This window comes from Nerophis ophidion, linkage group LG02 (genome assembly GCF_033978795.1).
Source record: "Nerophis ophidion isolate RoL-2023_Sa linkage group LG02, RoL_Noph_v1.0, whole genome shotgun sequence".
NCBI classification, from domain to species: domain Eukaryota; kingdom Metazoa; phylum Chordata; class Actinopteri; order Syngnathiformes; family Syngnathidae; genus Nerophis; species Nerophis ophidion.
Genome location: NC_084612.1, coordinates 3,598,867 through 3,622,908, shown reverse-complemented (window position 1 = coordinate 3,622,908; position 24,042 = coordinate 3,598,867). Strand labels below are relative to the sequence as shown.

The 24,042-nt window shown below is 36.9% G+C and overlaps 1 protein-coding gene across 2 annotated transcripts in view; it reads right to left on the bottom strand.

The window, feature by feature from the left end:
- Positions 1 to 6,012: 6,012 nt before the first annotated feature.
- LOC133536050 (semaphorin-7A) overlaps positions 6,013 to 24,042 on the bottom strand; it is a 97,270-nt gene continuing 79,240 nt past the window's right edge. Inside the window, exon 15 of one of the 2 annotated variants that reach the window (XM_061876252.1) lies at positions 6,013 to 6,045. In XM_061876252.1, the coding sequence (XP_061732236.1) occupies positions 6,028 to 6,045 (18 nt within the window). In that variant the 3' untranslated portion in view covers positions 6,013 to 6,027. Of the gene's footprint in view, positions 6,046 to 19,978; positions 20,404 to 24,042 lie in introns of those variants that run through there. The other variant, XM_061876235.1, reaches the window with a different exon arrangement.

Sequence of the window (24,042 nt, the reverse complement as noted above, 5' to 3'; positions counted from 1 at the left end):
TCTCGCTGCTGTCGTGGATCCGCTTGAACTGAACTCTCGCGGCTGTGTTGGAGCCACTATGGATTGAACTTTCGCAGTATCATGTTAGACCCGCTCGACATCCATTGCTTTCGGTCCCCTAGAGGGGGGATGTTGCCCACATCTGAGGTCCTCTCCAAGGTTTCTCATAGTCAGCATTGTCACTGGCGTCCCACTGAATGTGAATTCTCCCTGCCCACTGGGTGTGAGTTTTCCTTGCCCTTTTGTGGGTTCTTCCGAGGATGTTGTAGTCGTAATGATTTGTGCAGTCCTTTGAGACATTTGTGATTTGGGGCTATATAAATAAACATTGATTGATTGAAGCCTCGTCAGGGGATTTAATTTTTTTTTATTTTAAAAAAGGGAAACCTGCGAAACAGGCTTGTAGGGATGATATAACCTCTGCGTTTTTTCTGACCTAACGTATATTCCGCTCTACCCTGGCATTGAGCACTGCATAACGGATAAACCACAGAAACCTCGACGATATATATATATATATATATATATATATATATATATATATATATATATATATATACCGTATTTCCTTGAATTGCCGCGGGGCATAAAGTATGCGCCTGCCTTGAATTACTGCCGGGTCAAACTCGCTTCGCAAAATGATTAGTATTACCGCCTGGTGAAACTCGTGACGTCACGAGTGACACTTTCCCTGTCATCATTTTCAAAATGGAGGAGGCTGATTTCACTACCGGTAATTTGAAATCGCATAAAGGGAAGAAGATTAAGAGCTATTCAGTAGGATTTAAGGTCCAAGCTTACATCACACTCATATTTTTACCGCATGCTTTTGGTAAGTGCCGGTGTGAGGAGAGGTTTTAAAATAATTAGCGCATGCTTACTTTTACCGCATGCCTTTGGTAAGCGCAGGAATGAGAAGAGGTTTTAAATTAGCGCCCCAGCGGCAATTCAAGGAAATACGGTATATATATATATATATATATATATATATATATATATATATATATATATATATATATATAGTAGGGCTGTGAATCTTTGGATGTCCCACGATTCGATTCAATATCGATTCTTGGGGTCACGATTCGATAATATATTGATTTTTTTTATTCAATTCTCGATTCAAAAACAATATTTTTCCAATTAAAAAGGATTCCGTATTCATTCAATACATAGGATTTCAGCAGGATCTACCCCAGTCTGCTGACATGCTAGCAGAGTAGTAGATTTAAAAAAAAAAAAAGCTTTAATAATTGTAAAGGACAATGTTTTATCAACTAATTGCAATACTGTAAATGTGTTTGAACTATTAAACGAACCAAAAATATGACTTATTTTATCTTTGTGAAAACATTGGACACAGTGTGTTGTCAAGCTTATGAGATGTGATGCAAGTGTAAGCCACTGTGACACTATTGTTCTTTTTTATTATTTTTATAAATGTCTAATGATAATGTCAATGAGGGATTTTTAATCACTGCTATGCTGAAATTATAACTAATATTGATACTGTTGTTGATGATATTCATTTTTGTTTCACTATTTTTGGTTTGTTCTGTGTCGTGTTTGTGTCTCCTCTCAATTGCTATGTTTATTGCAGTTCTGAGTGTTGCTGGGTCAGGTTTGGTTTTGGAATAGGATTGCATTGTTATGGTATTGCTGTGTAGGGGTTTGTTGGATTGATTTAAAAAAAAAAAATCCAATTTTTAAAAATGAGAATCGATTATGAATCGCACAACGTAAACGATTCGATTCGTATTCGAATTGATTTTTTCCACACCCCTATGTATATATATATATATATATATAGTGATGTGCGGTCACAAACCAACCTCCCCGAGACAGTTCTTTTCGTTTAAGTCTCATCTTAAAACTCATCTGTATACTCTAGCCTTTAAATAGACCTCCTTTTTAGACCAGTTGATCTGCCGCTTCTTTTCTTTCTCCTATGTCCCCCCCTCCCTTGTGGAGGGGGTCCGGTCCGATGACCATGGATGAAGTACTGACTGTCCAGAGTCGAGACCCAGGATGGACCGCTCGTCGGGACCCAGGATGGACCGCTCGCCTGTATCGGTTGGGGACATCTCTACGCTGCTGATCCGCTTGAGATGGTTTCCTGTGGACGGGACTCTCACTGCTGTCTTGGAGCCACTATGGATTGAACTTTCACAGTATCATGTTAGACCCGCTCGACATCCATTGCTTTTGGTCCCCTAGAGGGGGGGGGGGGGGTTGCCCACATCTGAGGTCCTCTCCAAGGTTTCTCATAGTCAGCATTGTCACTGGCGTCCCACTGGATGTGAATTCTCCCTGCCCACTGGGTGTGAGTTTTCCTTGCCCTTTTGTGGGTTCTTCCGAGGATGTTGTAGTCGTAATGATTTGTGCAGTCCTTTGAGACATTTGTGATTTGGGGCTATATAAATAAACATTGATTGATTGATTGATTGATTGTTCAAACGCAGCAGCGTTGGTTTATTCAGTCACTTGTCTGAATAAAAAGTTAAATTAAAGTTTTCCTGATTGGAGCTTCCATTGAAACAAAACAAATGATTGCATTTTTTCCAAGACTTGGTCAGGTCCCTTAGACTGCCTTGAACACAGAGTAGAGAAATCTCTGATCAGCACAAAGTTTAAATAAATCACAGCCTTCCATGAATTAAAACATATTACACCTTTAGCAGGCTAATCTATAAACTATCATTCAGTGGCGCAACACACTTACCGCCCGATGGGAGCAGACCTTTCCCAGCAGGGAGCCAGACACACAATGAATCATACTCTGAGGTGCTATTTAAGCAAACAGTGATTGCCAACCTGACCAGGTGGCCACACATCCATCCATCCATCCATTTTCTACCGCTTATTCCCTTTTGGGGTCGCGGGGGGCGCTGGCGCCTATCTCAGCTACAATCGGGCAGAAGGCGGGGTACACCCTGGACAAGTCGCCACCTCATCGCAGGGCCAACACAGATAGACAGACAACATTCAAACACTAGGGCCAATTTAGTGTTGCCAATCAACCTATCCCCAGGTGCATGTCTTTGGAAGTGGGAGGAAGCCGGAGTACCCGGAGGGAACCCACGCAGTCACGGGGAGAACATGCAAACTCCACACAGAAAGATCCCGAGCCTGGATTTGAACCCAGGACTGCAGGACCTTCGTATTGTGAGGCAGACGCACTAACCCTTCTGCCACCGTGAAGCCCTGGCCACACATCAACCTGATTAAAGTGGAACATTGTCACAATTTCAGAAGGCTTAAAACCAATAAAAATCAGTTCCCAGTGGCTTATTTTATTTTTCAAATTTTTTTTCAAAATTTTACCCGTCCCGGAATCTCCCTAAAATAAGCTTTAAAGTGCTTGATTTTCGCTATTTGCGAAGCCACTGTCCATTTTCCTGTGACGTCACATAGCGATGCCAATACAAACAAATGGTGGATAGCACAGCAAGGATTCGGACTCTGATTTCAGCGGCTTAAGCGATTCAACAGATTACGCATGTATTGAAACGGATGGTTGGAGTATGGAGGCAGATAGCGAAAACAAAATTGAAGAAGAAACTGAAGCTATTGAAGCTATTCGGCCATGCATGTCTGCCTTAGCATCGCCGGTAAAATGTGCGGACCAAACAATCAGGACTTTCGCATTGACACTGGAGCAACTTAAATCAGTGGATTGGTAAGTGTTTGTTTGGCATTAAATGTGGGTGGAAGAGAACGCTGCATGTAAATATAGTTTCAAATGTACATACAGCTAGCCTAAATAGCATGTTAGCATCGATTAGCTGGCAGTCATGCCGCGACCAAATATGTCTGATTAGCACATAAGTCAACAACATCAACAAAACTCACCTTTGTGATTTCGTTGACTTTATCGTTGGGAATGCATCTGCTTTGAGTGTGGCAGGATATCCACACATTCTTGCCATCTCTGTCGTAGCATCGCCGGTAAAAACCAAACGAGGGACTTTCGCATCTCTTGACACTGGAGCAACTTTAATCCGTCGATTGGTAAGTTTTTGTTTGGCATTAAGTGTGGGTGGAAAGAAAGGCTGGATGCAAATATAGCTACAAATGAGGCTTAAGTTTGGGATGTACTTGCCTTCAATGACCACACCCAGAGGTCGGCGTAGTTTGACCTCCTGGTGGATGCTATCACTGTGATGGCTGGCCCACTGCCTGGTCTCACCTGTTCGGGGGTATTGTGATGCTCCACAATGTATATATGGCCCTGCGATTAGGTGGCGACTTGTCCAGGGTGTACGCCGCCTTCCCCCCGATTGCAGCTGAGATAGGCACCAGTGCCCCCCGCGACCCCAAAGGGAATAAGCGGTAGAAAATGGATAGATGGATATATATACAAAACCCAAAACCAGTGACGTTGGCACGTTGTGTAAATCGTAAATAAAAACAGAATGATTTGCAAACCTATATTCAATTGAAAAGACTGCAAAGATACGATAATTAACGTTCGAACTGGAAAACGTTTATTTTTTGCAAATATTAGCTCATTTGGAATTTGATGTCTGCATCATGTTTCGAAAAAGCTGGCACAAGTGTCAAAAAAGAATGAGAAAGTTGAGGAATGGTAAAATTGTAAAATGGGTTGTACTTGTACAGTGCTTTCCTGCCCCTTTTTAAGGAGCCCAAAGGGCTTTGACAGTCTTTCCACATTCGCCCATTCACACACTGATGCTCATCAAACACTTATTTGGAACATCCCACAGGTGAACAGGCTGATTGGGAACAGTTGGGTGCCATGATTGGGTATAAAAGCAGCATCCACGAAATGCTCGGTCATTCACAAACAAGGACGGGGCGAGGGTCACCACTTTGTGAACAAATGCCTGAGCAAATTGTTTAAGAACAACATTTCTCAACCAGCTATTGCAAGGAATTTAGGGATTTCAACATCTACAGTCCGTAATATCATCAGAAGGTTCAGAGAATCTGGAGAAATCACTGCGCGTATCCGACACGGATGAAAACCAACATTGAATGCCCGTGACCTTCGATCCCTCAAAAAGCGTAATCGGTGTGTAAAGGATATCACCACGTGGGCTCAGGAACACTTCAGAAAACTCAGTAACGGCAGTTTTTTGCCACTGTAACGTCAGGGTCGCATTTTACTGGGCGAGGTGCAGGTGAGACGTTGATCTATTGTCCATGAAATCATGCAAAAATACAAAAAGACCGAAAAGCGTGCCGATAGCGTGGAAGCTGTGGTGAAGCTTAGCACGAGAGCAGGAATCAAAGATCGTAGAAAAATACTTATCGTTGCACGGCAGCAAATAGAATACGTGGTCACTGTTGCGTCGTGCAAGCAAGGGAGCCAAACGGATTGTGGCGAAAAACAGGAATAAGTAGCTCTCTGATTAGTGCCCAGGAGCAGGTGAGCGCCCCGAACACTAATCAGAGGCAGGTGAAACTAATCGGCAGTCATGGCAACTAAAACAAAAACCCAGGGGTGCTGCAAAAGAACTGAGGTAGTCAAACTGACAGAACAAAACAGATCATAACAGCTATATCTGTAAGTCAATCAATCAATGTTTATTTATATAGCCCTAAATCACAAGCGTCTCAAAGGGCTGCACAAGCCACAACGACATCCTCGGTTCAGAGCCCACATAAGGGCAAGGAAAAACTCACAACCCAGTGGGATGTCAATGTGAATGACTATGAGAAACCTTGGAGAAGACCCCCCGCCACCCGGCCCAAGATGGCAAAAGAAGGAGGAGAGCCCGCAGCAGCGACCGAGGAACGGAAACAAAGAGCAGACGACGGCGGCGGCTGAAAAGCGGACCGTGAGCGAGCAGAAGGAGACGAGCAGTTGAAAAGCGATCCGACCTGAAAACAAAGTTTTATTTGAAAAATAAAGGAGCCAAACCTGCTCAAAAGCAATGTCCTTCCTGAGTGGTCCATGGAACCTGAGCGACGACGGCAAAAGTCGTTCACATTTGCCGTCAGCGTTCCTCCTTGCTTTTCAGCACTCAGTCCTCCTTGCTTTTCAGCAGTCAGTCCCCCCTTTCATGGTCTCCGGCGCTGCTAATAAAGGAACAGGTGATTAGATAACTTGTTTCAGCTGAGATATTAACTCACCTGTTGGCTGCTTCATGGCCGGCCCCTGCACACACACCCCGCCCGCAGGGAACGCGTGGACCACGCCCCTCACCACAGGGGTCTATTTAAAGGCTAGAGCAGTGCTTCTCAACCTTTTTTCAGTGATGTACCCCCTGTGGACATTTTTTTTAATTCAAGTACCCCCTAATTAGAGCAAAACATTTTTTGGTTGAAAAAAAGAGATACAAAAGTAAAATACAGCATTATGTCATCAGTTTCTGATTTATTAAATTGTATAACACTGCAAAATAATGTGCTCATTTGTAGTGGTCTTTCTTGAACTATTTGGAAAAAAAGATATAGATATAACTAAAAACTTGTTGACAAATAAACAAGTGATTCAATTATAAATAAAGATTTCTACACATATAAGTAATCATCAACTTAAATTGCCCTCTTTGGGGATTGTAATAGAGATCCATCTGGATTCATGAACTTAATTCTAAACATTTCTTCACAAAAAAATAAATTTTTAACATCAATATTTATGGAACATGTCCACAAAAAATCTAGCTGTCAACACTGAATATTGCATTGTTGCATTTCTTTTCACAGTTTATGAACTTACATTCATGTTTTGTTGAATTATTATTCAATAAATATATTTATAAAGGATTTTTGAATTGTTGTTATTTTTAGAATATTAAAAAAAAAAATTCACGTACCCCATGGCATGCCTTCAAGTACCCCTAGGGGTACACGTACCCCCATTTGAGAACCACTGGGCTAGAGTATACAAATGAGTTTCAAGATGGGACCTAAATGCTTCTACCAAGTGGAAGTTAAAACTCCACTATGCAAAGCGAAAGCCATTTATCAACAACACCCAGAATCGGTTATACTGTATTAATTGAATATTTTATAGTATATTATAATATATTAGCATTGTACAATAACAAGGTACCTTCGGGCTATTTAGTTTAAAACACCATTTTATCCAAGATATATAGGTTAGGGGGTCCGGCTCCATCTCTACTTCAGTTTGGGGGTCCCCGGCCTGTTTCAGGGCATGTTGTTTTACTACGTCGTCTTCCTCGCCTCACACTAAGAATAGATGTTTCAAAGAATTAATAAGGCAAGCCTGCAGTGTTCCCATGGTCACTGACCCCTTTTAAAGTCATCTTTACGGGTTAGCGCCGCGCTACTTGTCCCTGCAGATTTCGGGGTCAAACCTGGTTTGGATACGCGAGCCGCAATATCAACAAATAGGCAACAAATTGGACAACTTGAGGCCACAAAAACGGTTTTAAGACGGCGCCCCAGAAGAGCTCTAAGACTGTAAAGGTTGCAATAAGCAGGCACAGATGCACGGCCAAAACGGCAAATAGTCGTCAAATAGCCAATGGTTTTTTTTTGGTTTTATTGTGTATCGGGCTTTACTGTTTCTTGTAAACGGTGTAAATGTGCACGCCGGGCAAGAAGCAAGGAAGTGGTGTCATTAGCCAAAAATGGTTTTGGAGCGGAGGCGCGGCGGATCAAAAGGGCTCATTGTTGGTAATGGAAACCACCTGCAAGGTCCGATGCTAACAAAGACAAGAAACTACAAGGTTTTGTTTTTTTTGGGGGGTTTTTTTTGCAAAACAATTCACAATCTCGTTGATCTTTGACTTCTAACTCGTCGGCTTCTGTTGAAGTTTGAATTCATAAAAAGTCGGGCCGCCAGGTGAATCCTAAAGTTTGAAGGTGTTTATTTCAATGACGTTTATGAGGATGTTGTTTCGGTATTAACCAAAAAGTACCAATAACCTGGTTTGTAGTACTTTATACTGTATTATTGACACATAAAAAAAATATATATATATATATAAAAATCCAAACATTAAAAAATAATAAAAATAAATAAAAAAATGCATTTATAAAAATGTTTTAAAAACATTTATGATACAGAACTATTTACATGTTTTATGGAGTCTTTGTCTTCAAAGCTTCCCTTCTGCCATCTTAGTTGAGATAAACCAAGTACTCTATGTTAGTCAAACATATAAAACTTGTTTTTTGAAGAAATTATTACAATATTAAAAGATCTATATATTTATTTTAGTTCTGCCTTTGCTGGAAAAATATTTTTCACTTTGGTATTTTTACAATGCAATGCAAAATAAATAACTATTCAATAATGTATGATTTATTTTCCACAATGATGAAACAAATGATTGATTAAAAAAAAAAAGTAATTATTATTCAAATATTATGATTTAAAATCAGATTTTTCAAAAATAACTATTAATGTCACTTTTAATTGGTAGGTTGATTTAAATTTTTCACTGTGAACCGTGCTTTACTTATTTTTTTACCTATTATTTTTTAAGATCTTTAAAAAAAAATGTATTCTGATAAACTAAAATAAGGACACAAAAATATTATTAATTAGTATTTATTGTTATGCAACTGTCATTGATTTCAAATTTTCCACAATGGTAAAAAATATTAAGAACTAAATTCAATAGTTATTTTATTTGTAAAAGTATTTAAAGTAATCAACAATAATAATGGGGGGAGGGATGGTGGGGCACAATAACTATATTACTAAAAATTTAAATATCTAATTAAATCAAAATATTTGTGAAGGCATTTTTTTACGATATAACTAAACAATTACAATGAATTAAAACAAATAATAATAATAACTAATAATATTACATTTTACAGTTCTATAGAAGTAAATAATCAATAAAAAAATGTACACTGCTTTAAATCAATAAATAATTTTAATAATTAAAAAAATAATTTATTTTAATATATTTTAATTAAGGAGAATAATTATTTCAGTAACTAAATCACAATAAATTAAAACAGACTAATAACTATAATTCATTAGTTTTTATTGTGATGCAATAGACAATAATCATAATAATAATAGCACATCTTCCACCATGGTGAATTAATAGTTAAATATTTGTAATCTAATTAAATTATTTTGATTGTGAAAATATTTTAAGTAATTAATCAAAAAATGTGTAACTATGTTACAACAACTTTAAATATGAAATCAAATTAAATAATCAGCCATTAAAACACTATTAAAATTGATTAAAATATTATATAATACAATTATAGTATTTATATAATGAAAACTAATACTATTTGCCTATTTTAAATAGACGAATAGTATTAGTTTGCTTTATATAAAAGGCAATTCATTTTAAAATTCTGACCACGGTAAGTCAATAAATATAACAATAAAATTGAACAATTGTGAAACTGTGTTTTTATATATTTTAATTAATAATAAAAACATGTATTTAACTCACTATATTACAAACAATTAAAACAGACTAATCACTATTATTCATACATTTATACTGTGATGTAATTGTCAATAATTAATAGCACATGGTTCACCGGAGTAAATTCATCATTAAATAATTGCAAAAATCCCATTTAAATGTTCTTAAAGTGTAAAAGGAAGTGAAAGGCTGCAATCTTGAAAGTGAGTGTTTACTTCCTGTGTCATTGACTCACTAATGCAACTTGTTTGTGTGTGCGTGTTTGTGTGTGTGTGCGTGTGTGTGTGTGTGTGTGTGTGTGTGTGTGTGTGTGCGCGTGTGTGTGTGTGGGCACATGTGTGCATCTCACAGGCGTAAAATAAAAGCCCAGGCAAGTGAAGCCAAAGGGTCTGGGATGCAGTGTGACAACATCAACATTCAAAATAATAAGGATTGTGTCATCGCTGATAATTGTCACCCACTTTGATGCAAAGCTGCACTAATCAACAACATGTCGCCGCCACACTTTGAGCAAAAAAAAAAAAAAAGCAATGATGGCCTACAAGAACGCAGCATGCAAGTGCAGTGGGAAGGGAGCCAGGCGAATGATTCACTCTCAGGCCGTCGTTTCCCTTTTCAAATCTTCTCCCTCCGCGTCACGTGAGCGTGTTTCCCGTAACATCAGCCAGTGTCGCATCACCACCGCCGTCTGATATCCATTACGGCTCCGCGCCTGTTTATTTATTTCCGCTGGCAGGCCAACACAGGCGAGGTGACGCAGGATGTGCTGGCGCGGGTCGCATGCGGCGGGCGGCTCGACAACAGCTCGTTAAAGAAAGCGTGCAGGCGGCGTGCGAGCACGACATGTGCTACACAATGTTGACTGGACAATATGCAGCATTTTAATCCTTTTCCTGGACATTTTTATGATATTATTATCGACCCACAGGCTGGACTGGCGCCGTGGTAGAAAACACACTATATTGCCAAAAGTATTTGGCCACCCATCCAAATGATCAGAATCAGGTGTCCTAATCACTTGGCCCGGCCACAGATTTATAAAATCAAGCACTTAGGCATGGAGACTGTTTCTACAAACATTTGTGAAAGAATGGGCCGCTCTCTGTTATGGTTGCTGAGGGGAGATGACGGCAACAGACACCAGGGGAAAATAAGTACAATAATTTATTGTATATATATATATATATATATATATATATATATATATATACATATATATATATATATAGTGGAGCAAAAAAGTATTTAGTCAGCCACCGATTGTGCAAGTTCTCCCATTTAAAATGATGACAGAGGTCTGTAATTTTCATTATAGGTACACTTCAACTGTGAGAGACAGAATGTGAAAAAAAAATCCAGGAATTCACATTGTAGGAATTTTGAAGAATTTATTTGTAAATTATGTTGGAAAATAAGTATTTGGTCAACCATTCAAAGCTCTCACTGATGGAAGGAGGTTTTGGCTCAAAATCCCACGATACATGGCCCCATTCATTCTTTCCTTAACACGGATCAATCGTCCTGTCCCCTTAGCAGAAAAACAGCCCCAAAGCATGATGTTTCCACCCCCATGCTTCACAGTAGGTGTGGTGTTCTTGGGATGCAACTCAGTATTCTTCTTCCTCCAAACAGAGTTGGGTTTATACCAAAAAGTTCTATTTTGGTTTCATCTGACCACATGACATTCTCCCAATCCTCTGCTCTATCATCCATGTATCCATTTTGGTATAAACTCAACTCGTCGTGTTTGGAGGAAGAAGAATACTGAGTTGCATCCCAAGAACACCACACCTACTGTGAAGCATGGGGGCGGAAACATCATGCTTTGGGGCTGTTTTTCTGCTAAGGGGACAGGACGATTGATCCGTGTTAAGGAAAGAATGAATGGGGCCATGTATCATCATGTAACATGTAGCATCATACAGAGAAAAATGCCAAATTATTAGTACGAGTCTAAACTTGTATATAACAGACTGTAAGTATTTTTCAACTTGAATATAAAAATACACATAAATATTTAAAAAAAATACGATTTTCCTTAAAATTATATATACAACTTTTAGATTGTTAGTATGGACCTACACTTTTGTATAACAAGCTACATATTAAATGAAAGTTAATTACTGTAATTTTACATGAATTTTACATGAATTTGAGAAAACAGAAAATTATATTATCAATATGGTATTTTTCTGTAAAAAAAAATTGAAATATACATAGTTTGTCATTACTGGCATATTACTTAAAATAACAGGCGGTTTGTTTATTTACAGATAATGTCTTCAATTCTACAGTTTTACAACCTATTTAAAAAAAATACAAAAATTACAGTAGAAATTTAGAGTAAATTAACCATAAAAATAGGATTTTTTCTTACAGTGTGTCTTTGCAGTCTATCCATCCATCCATCCACCAACAGAACTAGCATGTGAGCTAGAAAGAACTAAGGACGCTAGCATAGAAGCTAGGGAAACAAACAAGGAATAGCGTGGAAGCTAACGAGTACAAAAAGGTATTTACCACAAGCGGAGATAACGACGTCACCTGTTGCATAGGGAGCGAACGGTTTGGACTGCAAGGACGAATGAACAAAGGAGGCTCGCTTAAATAAGGACAGAAATTAGGAGGCAGGTGCGCATACAAAACCTAAGTAATACGTAACCATGGCAACGAAACAAAACTGGAAGTGCCACCAGGAACTAAGGAAGTCAAATAACAAGACGAGATGCAAAAACAGAACTGAGACCAGAATATGTCATGATCCAAGCAGCGGATCATGACACATATCTTACAAAAAATACTAATAAACTAAAGAATGGTGGGGCAGCATGGTGGCACAGGGGTTAGTGCATGTGCCTCACAATACAAAGGTCCTTAGTTGTCCTGGGTTCAATCCCGGCCTCGGGATCTTTCTGTGTGGAGTTCGCATGTTCTCCCCGTGACTGCGTGGTTTCCCTCCGCTTATTCCCTTTTGGGGTCGCGGGGGGTGGCTGGCGCCAATCTCAGCTACAATCGAACGGAAGGCGGGGTACACCCTGGACAAGTCGCCACCCCATCGCATTCTATTCAATTGAATATAAGTTGAAAAGGATTTACAAATCATTGTATTCTGTTTTTATTTACCATTTACACAACGGGCCAACTTCCCTGGTTTTGGGTTTTGTATAAATTGTACATTTCAACATCTTCGAAAAATATTTTGACTTAACTTTGCTGCAATTAACTTCTTTTTCGAGTTCAGAATGATTTTTAAAACAGGAGCTGTAATGTTTTGTGCGACCAAACTATATTTCCTTCCTGTCCGGCACATCTTTTCCCCAACGGACGCCTTGTCTCCTCTCACCCTTCGCGCTTTCGAGGACGCGGCGTGGTGACAACGTGACGTGAAACTCGTCCGAATGGTGGCGTCAGCAAAGTCGTGTTGGACCAGGACGAAGAAGAAGAAGAAGAAGAAGAAGAAGAATAAAGCATGTGTTTTCGTTTAGCGTCGCCTGGTGCTTTGTTTACTCGGCCAGGAGAGAGGCACACTGAGGCCAGCTGCTCCGGAATATTTGGACCACGCTCAGTTCGGCACCACGCTGCGAGCGCTCGATAGTGGACTCTCCTGGCCTCTTTATTAAGAACCTGGCTGACTAATCCACACCAGTGGGAATAGCTCAAGAAGTGTTGAAGTGGAGCACTGCTCACCGTCAAAACAAGTGGAAAAACAGTTTAACCACCTGATAAACTACTCAGCCTTTGACGAACGAGAATGTTTTCAAGAGCGTTGCTGCCACCTGGTGGTGCTTTATAGCTACTGCCATTATTCGAACGCTAGCATCTGTTTATTACAGGGGTGTCCAAAGTGCGGCCCGCAACTAATCGTTTACCGGCCCGCCACACATTCTGCCAAAATTGCAAAATTGATAGTATTGCAAAAATCAATCAATCAATCAATCAATGTTTACTTATATAGCCCTAAATCACTAGTGTCTCAAAGGGCTGCACAAACCACTACGACATCCTCGGTAGGCCCACATAAGGGCAAGGAAAACTCACACCCAGTGGGACATCGGTGACAATAATGACCCAGTGGGACGTCGGTGACAATGATGACTATGAGAACATGATACTGTGATACTGATGATACTGATGACTATGAGAACATATGAGAACATGATACTGTGAAAGATCAATCCATAATGGATCCAACACAGTCGCGAGAGTCCAGTCCAAAGCGGATCCAACACAGCAGCGAGAGTCCCGCTCACAGCGGAGCCAGCAGGAAACCATCCCAAGCGGAGGCTGATCAGCAGCGCAGAGATGTCCCCAGAATTAAAAACGTATAAATAAAAATAAAAACATTTTAAAAAAGTGGAATGTGGTGAAATCTAAAAAGAAAAAGGGGCAATGTTGACACAAAGCTGCCACGCTGGCAGTTTTTTTTCCCTTTTGTCTTTTTTTCCATTGCTCAGGAAAAAAAATAAAATTTAAGGGGAACATTATCACAATTTCAAAAGGGTTGAAAACAATAAAAATCAGTTCCCAGTGGCTTGTTGTATTTTTTGAAGTTGTTTTCAAAATGTTACCGATCCCCGAATATCCCTAAAAAAAGCTTTAAAGTGCTTGATTTTCGCTATTTGCGATGCGACTGTCCATTTCCCTGTGACGTCATACAGTGCTGCCGATGTAAACAAACAACGGCGAATACCACAGCAAGATATAGCGACATTAGCTCGGATTCAGACTCGGATTTCAGCGACTTAAGCGATTCAACAGATTACGCATGTATTGAAACGGATGGTTGGAGTATGAAAGTATTGAAGAAGAAACTGAAGCTATTGAGCGAATAGCTATTGACGCTATTCATAACCATAGCATGGCCGAATAGCTGCGTTAGCATGGCCGGTAAAATGTGCGGACCAAACGATCAGGACTTTCGCATCTTGTGACACTGGAGCAACTTAAATCCTTCAATTGGTAAGTGTTTGTTTCACATTAAACGTGGGTGGAAGTAAACGTGATATAGTTGCAAATGCATCTGCAGGTTATCCATAAAAATCTCTGTGCTATGTCGGCTTCAGCACCACCGGTAAATAGCATGTTAGCGTTGATTAGCGTAGCATGTTAGCATCGATTAACTGGCAGTCAACATCAACAAAACTCGCCTTTGTGAATTCGTTGACTTTATAGTTGCAAATGCATCTGCAGGTTATCCATATATCTCTGTGCCATGTCTGCTTTGGCAACGCAGGTAAATAGCATGTTAGCGTCGATTAGCGTGGCATGTTAGCATTGATTAGTTGGCAGTCACGCCGCAACCAAATATTTCTGATTAGCACATAAGTCAACATCAACAAAACTCACATTTGTGATTTCTGTCACGCGTTCGGCGCACTTGTTGCGCGGAGTTGCCACTTCGTGGATGCACACACTACCAGTCAGCAGGATTGCAGGTAAGAATACGTTTTAATATAATAAAACAAAAGAACACTGGTGCAAAAAAGGGGAAAAACAAAGCGTGTGCCAATGCACGGAAAGCTAATGCTAAAAACGTAGCAGGAAACAGAAAACATTAAACGACGTGCCACACGCACGTGAAGCTAAGGCGGAACTTAGCACAAAATAATCGAGGGCAGAAGGATACAAAACGTGACGTGTTGCGAAAAGCAAGTAATGGACCGAGGACGAACTAAGGAACCAGGTGGGCTTAAATACACACATAATTATTAGAAACAGGTGTGTGACAGGAGCCCGTGAGGAGGAACACGTTCCCATGGTGACTAACACAAACAAGGAAGTGCTCAAACAAGGATCGGCAGAGTCCAGAAACAAAACATGAACAAAGACATAAAAAGGGCAAAACCATTAACGATCCGAGTCACGGATCGTGACAATTTCGTTGAATTTATCGTTGCAAATGCATCTGCAGGTTATCCATACATCTCTGTGCCATGTTTGTCATCGCCGGTAAAATGTGCAGACACTCCCGCACATTCAATGGGGGTCTGGCGGCAGACCCTTTCGCATCTTTGGGCCAGTGGTGCAACTTGAATCCCTCCCTGTTAGTGTTGTTACACCCTCCGACAACACACCGACGAGGCATGATGTCTCCAAGGTTCCAAAAAATAGTCAAAAAAACAGAAAATAACAGAGCTGAGACCCGGTGTTTGTAATGTGAAAATGAAAATGGCGACTGTATTACCTCGGTGACGTCACGTTCTAACGTCATCGCAAAAAGAGCGATAAACAGAAAGGCGTTTAATTTGCCAAAATTCACCCATTTAGAGTTCGGAAATCGGTTAAAAAAATATATGTTCTTTTTTCTGCACCATCAAGGTATATATTGACGCTTACATAGGTCTGCTGATAATGTTCCCCTTTAAAAGGACAAAAAAAATCTATGTTATAATGAATTATTACTTAAAAATTATCACTTTAAAATGTTTTATGTGGAAAAAATATTGCATATGTTGTGTGGTTGCCATATAAAAACATCAAAGTTTTGACAAAAGAGCATAAAACAAACAAAATAACATTTCAAACTTAAAATCGACAGATATATCGGAAGTTGATCTTGAAATTGAAGTGTTAAAAGTAAAACTAAAATAAAAACTAATAAAATGTATCACTTTATGAGTGGGGAACCTTTCGGATCTCAAATATATTTAGTAGGATTTTATTTAAATTTTCACTGTGATTACTCAAAAACATTAAATAATTAGAATCAATGGTGTCCTGCAATATTGATCTTTGAGGGCCTTAATTGCTTAATAAAGGAACTCTCCTGAAGGAATCAATAAAGTACGATCTATCCATCTATCTATCTATCTATCTATCTATCTATCTATCTATCCATCTAAATACTGCATATTTCAGTTTTACTATATAAAACAAAGTTGTCTTTGACAGAAAAGGCATAAAACCTTATTTGTTTTACTTTATATCAACCTCAAGTTGATGTAGAGATTTACTGTAAGCATTAAGTAAAAAATAATATTAATAATTTGATTTATATTTAACATTTTAGTGACTGAGACCCTCAAAGCTCCCCAGGAGCCCTAAGGATTAAAAAAAAAAATCCATATATTTTGTTATGGGTTGAAAATGAAAATTATCAAAATGGCCCACGCATGCTTAAATTTTTCCGTGTGCAGCCCTCTGTGGAAAAAGTTTGGACACCCCTGGTTTAGTACAATTACTTTTTGCATTTTATAAAGTATTCTCCCTGTTCTATGGCCATCATCACCTATACCACATCATTTATGCAGTACCTTTAATAAGCCAAGGACCAAAGGAAAAAAAAACAGAGTTGCATGAAAAATTAATAGGATAGCAAAAATGGCCGCCAAACCCCACTTTGGACAGCCTGATTTTGATGCGCTTGAAAAGTGTAAAACATAGTTCATAATAGCGTTAACATATATTTAATCGTACATATACTTTTGTTACTTATGCTTGTTTTATTATTATATTATTTATTCCCCAAAAAATTTTCGATTATTTGGTCCCAGTGGGGAAATTCATTTTCACTGCCGTACATTTAAACATGTAGACATTGCACATCACAAAACAAAAAGACATCATACATGACCAACACATTTACAGGCTTTATCAGACGGGTCGGCCAGGCCTGTTTGTTTAGGGCGGCTATAGCTGCAGGGATAAGGCTTTTATTATAAGGCTTTTATGTTACGTAAATGATATGTATGTGTTATTTATCCATCCATCCATTTTCTACCGCTTATTCCCTTTTTGGGGTCGCGGGGGACGCTGGCGCCTATCTCAGCTACAATCGGGCGTAAGGCGGGGTACACCCTGGACAAGTCGCCAGCTCATCACAGATGTGTTATTTAATGTATCCTTATTCTAGTTGTTTTTATCATTATTATTATTGCTGGAGTTTAGTCTCGATGGAGTGTAAAAATAATTGATTATAAATAATACAACAACAAAATAAGCATAAGTAATAAATAAACTAAAACATGCAAAAGTGTCCGCCCTGAGATCGGTAGGTCGTGAGTTCAAAGCCCGGCCGGGTCATATCAAAGACTCTAAAAATGGGACCCATTACCTCATTACTCAGCATCAAGGGTTGGAATTAGGGGTTAAATCAACAAAAATAATTCCCGGGCGTGGCCACCGCTGCTGCTCACTGCTCCCCTCACCTCCCAGGGAGTGATCAAGGGTGATGAGTCAAATGCAGAGAATAATTTCACCACACCTCGTGTGTGTGTGTGTGTGTGTGTGACAATCGTTGGTACTTTAACTTTAATTAAAAGTATTCTAAATAGTACAACAATAAAAATGTTATAAATAAAATAATAAATACAATTAAAAGTAGACGTATTCTTTATTATATTTGATGTGCTTGAAACATTTGAATGATCATACTGTAGCTGTCCTACAAGTATAAAGCGTAGCTCATAATAGTGCTAAAATATATTTATTATTTCATCTTATCTATACTTTTGTGTTATATGATTATTGTATTATTGTATTACTTATAATTAATTCTATTTATTTCTAACTTAATTTGTCCTAATTCTATTTGTTTTTATTATTATTGCTAGAGTTTAAAATACTTCATTATAAATAATAAAATAATAAATACAATTAAAAGTACACTTTTATTTATTAATGCTTATTTTATTGTTGTATTTGTAATTAATAACATTTATTTAATTTGTTATTATCCTATTTGTTTTTTATTATTATTGCTAGATGTTAGTCTCTCATGGAGTGTAAAAATAATTATAAATAATACAACAATAAAAAAGGAACAAATAATAAAATAATAAAAACATAAAAGTAGACTTTTATTTATTAATGCTTATTTTATTGTTGTGTTTATAATTAATAACGTTTATTTAATTTGTCATGATCCTATTTTTTTTGTTACTACTGCTAGAGGTCAGTCTCTCATGGAGTATAAAAAATAATTAATCTTAAATAATACAACAATTAAAAAGAAATTGATAAGTACAACTAAAGTAGACTTTTATTTCTTATTAATGCTTATTTTATTGTTGTATTTATAATTGATACTCTTTATTTGATTTGTCATTATCCTATTTGTATTTTATTATTATGCTCGAGGTTAGTCTCTCATGGAGTATAAAAATAATTAATTATAAATAATACAACAATATAAAAAGGAACAATTAATAAAATAATAAATGCAATTAAAACTAGACTTTTATTTATTAATGCTTATTGTATTGCTGATTTATAATTACTAATATTTAATTTGTCATTATCCTATTTGTATTTTATTATTGCTAGAGGTTAGTCTCTCATGAAATATAAAAATAATTAATTATAAATAATACAATAAAAAGGAATAAATAATAAATACAATTAAATAAACTTTAATTTCTTATTAATATTTTTTTTATTGTTGTATGTATAATTAATAACATGTATTTAATTTGTCATTATCCTATTTGGTTTTTATTAATATATCTAGAGGTTAGTCTCTCATGGAGTGTAAAAATAATTAAATATAAATAATACAATAATAAAAATGGAACAAATAATAAAATAATAAATACAATTAAAAGTAGACTTTTATTTATTAATGCTTATTTTATTGTTGTGTTTATAATTAATAACGTTTATTTAATTTGTCATTATCCTATTTGTTTTTTATTATTACTGCTAGAGGTCAGTCTCTCATGGAGTATAAAAATTATTAATTTTAAATAATACAACAATTAAAAATAAATTGATAATAAGTACAACTAAAGTAGAATTGTATTTCTTATTATTGCTTATTTTCTTGTTGTATTTATAATTACTAATCTTTATTTGATTTGTCATTATACTATTTGTATTTTATTATTATTGCTTGAGGTTAGTCTCTCATGGAGTATAAAAATAATTATAAATAATGCAACAATATAAAAAGGAACACTTAATAAAATAATAAATGCAATTAAAACTAGACTTTTATTTATTAATGCTTATTGTATTGCTGTATTCATAATAATATTTAATTTGTCATTATCCTATTTGTATTTTATTATTGCTAGAGGTCAGTCTCTCATGGAGTGTAAAAATATTTAATTGTAAATAATACAACAATAACAAAGGAATTGATAAAAGGTACAATTAAAGAAGACTATTATTTAGTGTTAATGCTTATTTTATTGTTGTATTCATAATTAATAACAGTTATTTAATTTGTGATTATCCTATTTGTTTTTTCATTATTATTGCTTGAGGTTAATCTCCCAGTGTAAAAATTATTATGAATAATACAACAATAAAAATGGAATACATAATTAAATAATAAATACAATTAAAAGTACACTTTTTTTAATAGTACTTATTTTATTGTTGTATTTATAATTAATTATATGTATTTAATTTGACATTATCTTATTTTTATTTTTTATTATTATTATTGCTAGAGGTTAGTCTCTCATGGAGTGTAAAATAATTAATTAAAAATAATACAACAATTAAAAAAATAATAATAAATACAATTAAAAGTAGACTTTTATTTCTTATCGATGCTTATTTTTTTGTATTATTTGTAATGAATTATATTTATGAATTATTACATTTTTATTAAAGTTTTTATTATTGCTGGAGATTAGTCTCTCATGGATTGCAAAAATGTTATTTATTTCTGAATTTACATGAAATACATTCCATTTCCTGTTCTGTGGTTATCATTACACATTTTCTCACGGACATTCCTGATCACTCTTCGGAAATGATTAAAGAAAAAGTAAAAATAGTGGATTTTATCTTTCTGGTGCTCAATTGGATGACGTTTTGTTCGACTTTGGATGCAAATTTGCCCATTAAAAAGTGGTTGAGGTCCAAATTCTCCCCCATTTCCAATTGTGGAACTCAAAATGAGGCAAAGCGAGGACCTTGCAACCTGAAGCGTGACCCGCCTGACCCCATGGAAACACACCAGCACACGAAAAAGGCGGCCGGACCGTGACGAAGGCTTCATTAATCATGGCTGCAGAGAGTTCTGATAGAAGAGTCAGATCCGATCTCAAATTTGCTTCTCTGATCCTCCACCAGGTCTGCGGTGGCCTCCAGATGTTGTGCACATCTGCGTGCACACACACACACACACATAGACACACACACAACATGTGGAGGAAGTTGCAGACAGGAGGGTGCGTTTGTTTTTGCATTATGTGGCATTAGAAACGGTTGAGTGTGTGTGTGTGTGTGTTTCCTATGTTAAATCTAATCCAGGTTCATTCAAACTGCCATGTTTTGTCATGAACGTTTATGCTATAACAACTGGTCACCACAAGAGGGCGATGGTGGGGCAGTTTTTCTTTTAACGTGAAAAAGTTGTCCTTCAAGTCAATGAGAAAGGTTGTAAAATATATAATTAATAAGTGCATAATAATCCCATATCAATAGTGATGCACCACAATATGTGAAAACCAATATTTACATTATTGTATTTAATATGTTTTTTATTGGCTTCACGGTGGCAGAGGGGTTAGTGCGTCTGCCTCACAATACGAAGGTCCTGCAGTCCTGGGTTCAAATCCAGGCTCGGGATCTTTCTGTGTGGAGTTTGCATGTTCTCCCCGTGAATGCGTGGGTTCCCTCCGGGTACTCCGGCTTCCTCCCACTTCCAAAGACATGCACCTGGGGATAGGTTGATTGGCAACACTAAATTGGCCCTAGTGTGTGAATGTGAGTGTGAATGTTGTCTGTCTATCTGTGTTGGCCCTGCGATGAGGGGGCGACTTGTCCAGGGTGTACCCCGCCTTCCGCCCGATTGTAGCTGAGATAGGCGCCAGCGCCCCCCGCGACCCCGAAAGGGAATAAGCGGTAGAAAATGGATGGATGGGATGGATGTTTTTTATTATTTTTCAGGAAATTGGGCATATAGTGCAGAGAATCACAAAATCAGAGAAATAAATGAGAAGTTTGTGAACACTTTATTTTGTATGTACATAAATGTATATTGTGTTCATTTTCGTTTGGACATTTTTTATATCAATGGGCAAAAGCATGAAACAAAAATGTAAGAAAAAAAGAAGGGTATATAAAGAATATTCTCTTAATATTTTATTTGGAAAGAATAGAGCAATGTATTCAATAACATACATATATACACATATATAAGCACGTATACATGTACTTATACATATATACTGTATATGTATGTATATATACAGATACAGTACAAAGACAGCAAACATACAGATATAGATACATACATTTGTATACATAGTATATATACACATGTATACGTATACACATATACATACATATATATATATACATACACATATATACACACACACATATATATATACATATATATATATACATACATACATATACATACATACATATGTATACATACGTACATATATACACACACATATATACATACATACATATATATAAATATACATATATATACATATATATATATATATGTATGTATATATATACATAAATATACATATATATATATACTTATATATACATATACATATATATACTGTATATATACATATATATATATATACTGTATATATACATATATATATACATATATACATATATATATGTATATATATACTGTATATATACATATATACATATATATATATACTGTATATATACATATATATATATACTGTATATATACATATATATATATATATATATATATATATATACTGTATATATATATATGTATATATATATATATATATATATATATATATATATATGGATATACATACAGTCACAGTAGTAAGTTTACATCCACTTGGAAAGTACATAATGTCATGGCTGTCTTGAGTTTCCAAAAATTTCTACAACTCTTATTTTTTTGTGATAGAGTGATTGGAGCACATACTTGTTGGTCACAAAAAACATTCATGAAGTTTGGTTCTTTTATGAATTTATTATGGGTCTACTGAATATGTGACCAAATATGCTGGGTCAAAAGTATACATACAGCAATGTTAATATTTGGTGACATGTCCCTTGACAAATTCCACTGCAATAAGGCGCTTTTGGTGGCCATCCACAAGCTTCTGGTTGAATTTTTGACCACTCCTCTTGACAAAAAGGTACAGTTCAGCTAAATGTGTTGGTTTTCTGACACGGGACTTGTTTTCTTCAGCATTGTCCACATGTTTAAGTCAAGACTTTGGGAAGGCCATTCTAAAAACTTAACTCTAGCCTGATTTAGCCATTCCTTTACCAATTTTGACATGTGTTTGTGGTCATTGTCCTGTTGCAACACCCAAATGCGCCCAAGACCCAACCTGCGGGCTGATGATTTTAGGTTGTCCTGAAGACTTTAGAGGTAATCCTCCTTTTTCATTGTCCCATTTACTCTCTGTAAAGCATCAGTTCCATTGGCAGCAAAACAGACCCATGGGCATAATACTACCACCACCATGCTTGACTGTAGGAATGGTGTTCCTGGGATTAAAGGCCTCCCCCTTTCTTCTCCAAACATATTGCTGGGTATTGTGGCCAAACAGCTCAATTTTTATTTCATCAGACCTTAGAAATTTCCATCAGAAGGTCTTATCTTTGGCCATGTGATCAGCAGCAAACTTTAGACGAGGCTTAAGGTGTCGCTTCTGGAGCAAGGGCTTCCTTCTTGTATGGTAGCCTCTCAATCCATGGCGATGCAAAACACGCTCGACTGTGGACACTGACACCTGTGTTCCAGCAGCTTCCAATTCATTTGGAGGTTCCCGGTTGACCACGAGCATCGCCAGACAGATTTCACTGGGGCACGTGCCCCAGTGTTGATCTGCAGTGCCCCAGTAAAAATTTCACCAATAAAAAAAAAACGCTTCAGAGTTTTAAGTCTACATAACATAGACAACAGCGCACATACTACTTAGTATGGTAATTGATTGCTACTGTATTCACTCCACGTAACAATGAGCACATGGCTAATTAATATGGTAATTTATTCACGTGTGGATGAGACTTCAGCTCAGAGAGAGAGAGAGAGAGCGAGAGAGAGAGAGGATGAGAATCACTGCGTGAGGTAGGTAACGTTAGCCAACAACAATTTGTTACTTACATTATTTTGATTTGGATTTGACTCAAACTGTAACTCCTAGATGGATATCAGAAAGTTATTCGCCCGCAGCAGGGAAGAATCAGCGAGGAATGAGAGATGTAAGTGAAGTCCTAGCTAGCTAGGCAACATCATTGTCTTCAGATGATGCTAAGTTAGCTAACGTTATTCCTTGTATCAAGACAAACATATTCATTTGCTGTACGAGCTGTCGGGGGAATTTCCGATGAACATAAAACATAATGTTGGTTATTGTCTGCTGGTTCTGCATCAATGATGATTTGGAGTAAGCATGTGTGAGTTGAGTGCTTCTCAAATGGTTTATCTTCAGGAAGAAAAACATTTTTCCATATCATCAAGTCGTGAGCCAAATTTTGAAATCATTCAAGTTTATTTCACAGAAAAATAGCACAGTAGACTTGTCTTGTTAATCGCTGTGACTTTGACTAAAATAATCTTGTTTTGTCACCAGAAAAATGGCTACAGCTAAAGCATCTGGTTTTGTTTCCAGAAAAAAAAGTAACATTTCTGTATTTGTTTTCTGAAAGATGGCTGAAGATATCGGGTTTTGTTGCCCCATTTAGATTTTTTAAAAACATATTTCCATGTCTGTCCTGAGTCCTCCTCCAACTTCTTAGTCGGTTTGCCTTTTGCTAAAAT